The 6,000-nt window shown below is 52.1% G+C and overlaps 1 protein-coding gene across 1 annotated transcript in view; it reads left to right on the top strand.

The window, feature by feature from the left end:
• Positions 1 to 210: 210 nt before the first annotated feature.
• The window catches only part of LOC133355652 (6-phosphofructo-2-kinase/fructose-2,6-bisphosphatase 3-like), a 43,913-nt gene continuing 38,123 nt past the window's right edge, over positions 211 to 6,000 (top strand). The window contains exon 1 of the mRNA XM_061573028.1: positions 211 to 1,195. Coding sequence (XP_061429012.1) covers positions 1,117 to 1,195 — 79 coding nt within the window. The 5' untranslated portion in view covers positions 211 to 1,116. The remainder of the gene's footprint in view (positions 1,196 to 6,000) is intronic.

Genomic DNA, 6,000 nt, shown 5'->3' with positions numbered 1-6,000 from the left:
TGTACACACACCCACACACAGTGTGCACACACCCCACACGTGCACACACGTGCACACACGGACACACACGTACACACACACACAGTGTACACACACACACAGTGTACAGTGTACACACACACACAGTGTACACACACACACAGTGTACACACACTTACACACCACACGAACACACACGTGGACACACGTGGACACACACGGACACACACGTGGACACACACGTGCGCATTCTACACCACGCCGCGACACGTCCCAGTAGCCGGAGTGCGGGCACGCGGGCTACTTGCTGCGGTAGGCTGGCTGGGTGTGTGGGTGGTACGTGAGATGCGTGGTGGAGTCCCCAGAGGTTGGGCTTTCGAGGCACTTTAACGTGTGAACTTGAGAGGGTTGCCGAAGCCACACGCTGGAGATGCATGAGATACGTGCTGAAGATACACACCGATGATAGATACGATACGCGCTGGAGATACTGCTGATATACACTGAAGATACGTGCTGAAGATACTGCTGATACACTACAGATACCGAAGATACGTGCTGAAGATACTGCTGATACACACTGCTGATACTGAAGATTCAGGCTGAAGGTACAGGCTGAATATACAGCAGATACACATCGGATACTGAAGATTCAGGCTGACGATATTGCAGATACTGAAGAATCAGGCTGACGATATTGCATATACTGAAGATTCAGGCTGCAGATACGTACAGCAGATACACACTGCAGATACTGAAGATTCAGGCTGAAGGTACAGGCTGAATATACAGCAGATACACATCGGATACTGAAGATTCAGGCTGACGATATTGCAGATACTGAAGATTCAGGCTGAAGATATTGCAGATTCTGAAGATTCAGGCTGAATATATTGCAGATTCTGAAGAATCAGGCTGAAGATATTGCAGATTCTGAAGAATCAGGCTGAAGATATTGCAGATTCTGAAGATTCAGGTTGCAGACAACGGCTGCAGATACTGAAGACACACTGCAGACACTGAAGACACACACACTGCAGATACTGCAGACACACGCTGCAGACACAGTCTGAAGACACATTCTGAATATACTGAAGACTCAGGCTACAGACACAGGCTGCAGACACGTGCGTAGCCATGCCAAGAGATCTGTTTCAGAGCCCCGTGCAGAAGACTTGGCTGCCCAGTGATCTGCCCGGAGTCGCGCCCCCAAGATGTGAGTGTTTGCCGTGCGAGGATGTCTCTCTCCGTGTGTCTCTCTCTCTGTCTCTCTCCGTGTGTCTCTCTCCGTGTGTCTCTCTCTGTCTCTCTCCGTGTGTCTCTCTCCGTGTGTCTCTCTCCGTGTGTCTCTCTCTGTCTGTCTCTCTCCGTGTGTCTCTCTCTGTCTGTCTCTCTCCGTGTGTCTCTGTCTGTCTCTGTCTCTCTCCGTGTGTCTCTCTCTGCCTGTCTCTCTCTGCCTGTCTCTCTCCGTAAGTCTCTCTCTCTGTCTGTCTCTCTCCGTGTGTCTCTCTCCGTGTGTCTCTCTCCGTGTGTCTCTCTCCGTGTGTCTCTCTCCGTGTGTCTCTCTCCGTGTGTCTCTCTCCGTGTGTCTCTCTCCGTGTGTCTCTCTCCGTGTGTCTCTCTCCGTGTGTCTCTCTCCGTGTGTCTCTCTCCGTGTGTCTCTCTCTGTCTGTCTCTATCCGTGTGTCTCTCTCTGTCTGTCTCTCTCCGTGTGTCTCTCTCTGTCTGTCTCTCTCCGTGTGTGTCTCTCTCTGTCTCTCTCCGTGTGTCTCTCTCCGTGTGTCTCTCTCTCTGTATCTCTCCGTGTGTCTCTCTCTGTCTGTCTCTCTCAGTGTGTCTCTCTGTCTGTCTCTCTCCGTGTCTCTCTCTGTCTGTCTGTCTCTCACTTACCACGGTCAGCGTGGCCACTGTTAACCCCTACGGTGTGACCCCCCCCCCCCCCACTTGCTCGTTTGTACGGGGAAATTTGAGTCTTTCAGGTTCACTACGGCGTGCTGCCGTTTCAATTCGGGCAACGAGAAAAACACGCGTCTTTTTGTTTGTGTTTCTCCCTTGTGATTTATTATTTTATTTCTATTATTTTTAGAATTTTTATTCATTATTTCTTTTTTGCCTACGTGACTTTACCGAAAAAACCCAAGAGTATGAATCCTTGCAGTCACGAAAGCTTCAAATCTAGAATTTCTCCCTTGTGATTGTACTTTGTAGGATGAACGTTGAGATTTATAAAGGGGGCACCACGGGGTGACCTGTAAGGTGTGAGTTGGTCTGTAACAAGGTAGGGCAGTGATGAGGGGTTGACAGGTGTGGGTCACTCCTTATCACCCTCTTATCGCTACTACCACGGCTTCTCTTGCCACGGTCGTACTTAATATTTACTCAACTCGCTTCGGGAGGCCTTCATCCAGCAGTGGACTGACCATGGCTGATGCCGATGGTCACTACAGGTGACGCGGCCTAGCGGGTAGCTCGTGCACCGCTTGCTATACAGACGTCCACGGTTGGAATTTGGCGGCCGCCCTTATTTTTACTCGGGTTGTATTAGCCATTATAATAGTACGATTGCTACTAAGCGCCATCTGATTCGCAGTCAAAGGTCTCCCCCGGTATCATTCGCAAGAGGAGGCAATCGTGTGTACCGGCGTCTGGGTCCAAATTCGGAAATTGCCTGCACATTTCTCAGTTTGGGATTATTAATAAACAGCAACCCGTTTATTGCCAAAACTTACTTGGCAGGACCCTCCGGAAAGCGAGTCATGAGACTCGGTGAGGCTTTTCTGGATAAACAACCGTAATCATAATCATAATATCTCGTGATATAATTAGCCAGAAGGCCTTGTGGCTGATGAGGTGGAAAAGTATATATTTTATGTGGAGGGACAGATCCCTAAACTCTTTGTATTTTACCAGGTAAGGCCTTCTGAGCAATACAGCTCTTTTCAGAAGTGACCTGGCCACAAATGATAGCTCAACGAAGTGGCTTATGTGGAAATGTACAGCAGCCAAATACTCAAAACGCATGATGTTGATTCTAAATGTGGAGGGAAAAACCGGAGGACCTGGAGAAAAATCCACGCGACCACAGGGAGAGCGACACGCAAACTCCAAATATACAACAGCAGGCGTCAGGGTCGGGATCGAACACACGACCTCCTGCATACCAGGCGAGGTAGTTAATGCCTCGCCACCGTGGCGGCCCTGGCTGTGTGGTTCCTGCCCCGTGACCTTTGACACGGCCTCGGTTCTTGAGGGTTTTGAGATTTCGCAGAAACACCCACACTGCACTGCACGTTAGCAATTCAGCAGAGCGGGCCCTTTTCTCGGAATTCGCCACCGGAACCCGGGGGCCCTTTCTTGTAAAACCAACCGGCGTGGCGTGGTCAACGCTGCCGCTCTTGCAGCGCTAGAAGGGACGTGCGCCGTGGAGATGGAGCGACGAAATGAGCTCATGCGCGGAAGCCAGGCGCGGTGATTGTTGTAACGCAGAACCATGGGGGATGGTGGGAGGCCTTATTCATCTAGCAGTGGAGTGATGAGCGCTGATGATCTGGTTGCCTTCTGTCCAGGAATTGGCATCGGTGTACCAATAGTGGCAGGCATTGAGTTGTTCCTGATATCTGGTGGCACTGTGTTAAACTTTATTGCATTTTCACTGCAGTGTTGATAATTAATTGACCTAGGCAGCGTGAGAACTCTGTGAGGGTTTGGCATCAAGTGGGAGAGGTGGCGACCAGAGCTGATGATGGATGCTGGGGTTTGTTTTTGAGTTGCGAGTTGAAAGAAATACTTTTTGTGATACGATTGAGTCAGACGTCACTTACGAGCTGAAATCAATCAATCAGCCGCACGGTTGGCTACGTATGGTGCAAAATAAGTTCAACAAACATACATCCTCCAAGCAGTGGATTGATCTTGTTGATTGTTGCTGACGATATAAATACAAATGTATGTATGTGTTTATAGACGGTTTACAATATACACGTGAAGACGGTGGGTGGGTGTGTAATCTGCAATTCGCCAACTGGGAAAAGGCAACGGATTGTATGGACCGGTTTTGATTTTCAGTATCTCAACAGCGGAGTCCGGCTTGTGTAGCAGCAGGTGTGTACGTATGTTGAACTTCTTTCACACCGCACGTAGCCAACAGTGATATTTGTAGATATATGGGGGAAGAACAACAAACTAAACCTAAAAAGCACTTCCAAAGAAATGAGTTTGCAACCCAACGGCTTCCTAATATCGGTAGGAAGAGCATTCCAGACGGCCGCAGAAGCGCATTTGAAACCGCGCGATGCCAGTGCCCGTGTTTGTTCGACAGTTAAAGCCAAAACGCGGCTGCCACAGAGGATGACCGGATTGACCGCATCGCTCATGGCTGGATCTCTCCCAACACCCCGTGGTTCCTCCTCACGGCACGCGATTCCCGATCCAGGTGTGGAGTGCTGCCTGCCGCACCTTGCCGGGCTTGAAGCGGATTTCCCGCGATGTAAAACCCACGCGATGTTCCCCAGGGCGAGTCGCGCATTGGAAACCCACGTTTCTCGCTCGTCAATTCGTGGACGGGGAATGTTGGGTTTGGTCACTGCCGAGTGGCCGAGTGTGACTTTGTTGGGTTTAAAAAAGATATATATTATTTAGTTATTATTTATTTATTCCTGAAAAGATGAAACTCGCCGTGCCTCCATGCACGTCGTGCCGAGCTGCACGTCCCACACGACCACAGGCATCGGCTCAGCCTCTCTCCCCTCCCACTCTCCCCTCCCCACAGACGCATCATCTCGCATCGCCGGTCACCGCGTGTGTGCGCGCGCGCGCGCGCGTGTCACTATGTATGCCGCTGGTGTCAATGTGCCGGTACACGCGGTATACCGGCTCCTCGTGTGAACCGGCACGATGCCGAACGTGTCCTGTGCCGTGGACGGCGAGGCCTCGGCAGACGGGAAATGGCTGCGCGTGTGTGAGGTCCTCGTGAGCAGCGTGGGCGTAGCGGGCTGCACCGCTGCGCTGCGAACCCGGCGACCCGGCTTCAATTTCCGTTCGTGGCCATCAACGCCAGCGGCGATTATCTGAACCGTTCCTGGGCCTCCCCTAGGTAGACTCGGCCTCAAATGTGTACCTGGTCCGGTGCATGAAACGTCAGCACTAGGGAGACAAAGGTGGCCGGGTGTAGTGCTGGCCACCCAACCCCATTCGTGTGCCGTGCCGGGCTTCATAGGTGCTCGCTAACAGCACTTGCCACGACAGTCTGTGAATGGCTATACGGGGGGGGGGATCTTTGGCAGAATGTCTCCTACCGACACTTCCACATTGAAATTTCCACCACTGTGTGTGTGTGCGCGCGCGCGTACAAACACAGGCACCGTCACGCATAGCAACAACCGCAGACATCACAGCTCAGACACACACGCACGCACGCAGATCAGCTCGCATCACCGGTCACCGCGTGTGTGTGTGGTGTGTGAATACATAACGGCTTGGGGATGCATTCGTCCAGCAGTAAATTGATCGTGGCTGATGATGGTGGCGGTGCTCTATATTTATCAATGCGTCTTTAACAAAGCAATGCCGTTGAAGCCCATATGCATCGTGTTAAAGGGGAAATAAATAAATAAATAGACGAGCAATCCGCATGGGGGGGGGGGCGGGGGGGTGGGGGGTTAGCGCCGCCGCCACTGATGTTGAATTCTTTTAAAATGAGAAAATTTCGTCTACGTGGGCTACGTGCTCGCACGCGCTCAGTTTGGGGGGGGCGGGGGTGGGTTGGGTGGGTGGGTGGATGGGGGGGCTCGAGGGGAGGGCTTGAGTGGGAGTCTGGGGGGGGGTGAAGGGGAGAGCTCGGCCAATTACCCACGCCACAGCCGCGTCCTTTTGCGATATTCGGCGCTTTTCGGCCACGCAGCGGTGAACCGTCGCAGAGAGATTCCTCGTTCGGGGCCCCTGGGTGTGGGTGTCTCTCGCTGTCGTTGAGGTTCACAATGGCCGTGTCAACCACACGGAGCCGGCACCGCTGAGATTCGCGTT

Source organism: Lethenteron reissneri, chromosome 51 (genome assembly GCF_015708825.2).
Source record: "Lethenteron reissneri isolate LAM-NWPU_2019-01 chromosome 51, ASM1570882v1, whole genome shotgun sequence".
In the NCBI taxonomy this organism is placed as follows: Eukaryota; Metazoa; Chordata; class Hyperoartia; order Petromyzontiformes; family Petromyzontidae; genus Lethenteron; species Lethenteron reissneri.
This window is presented reverse-complemented; position numbering and strand designations above follow the sequence as displayed.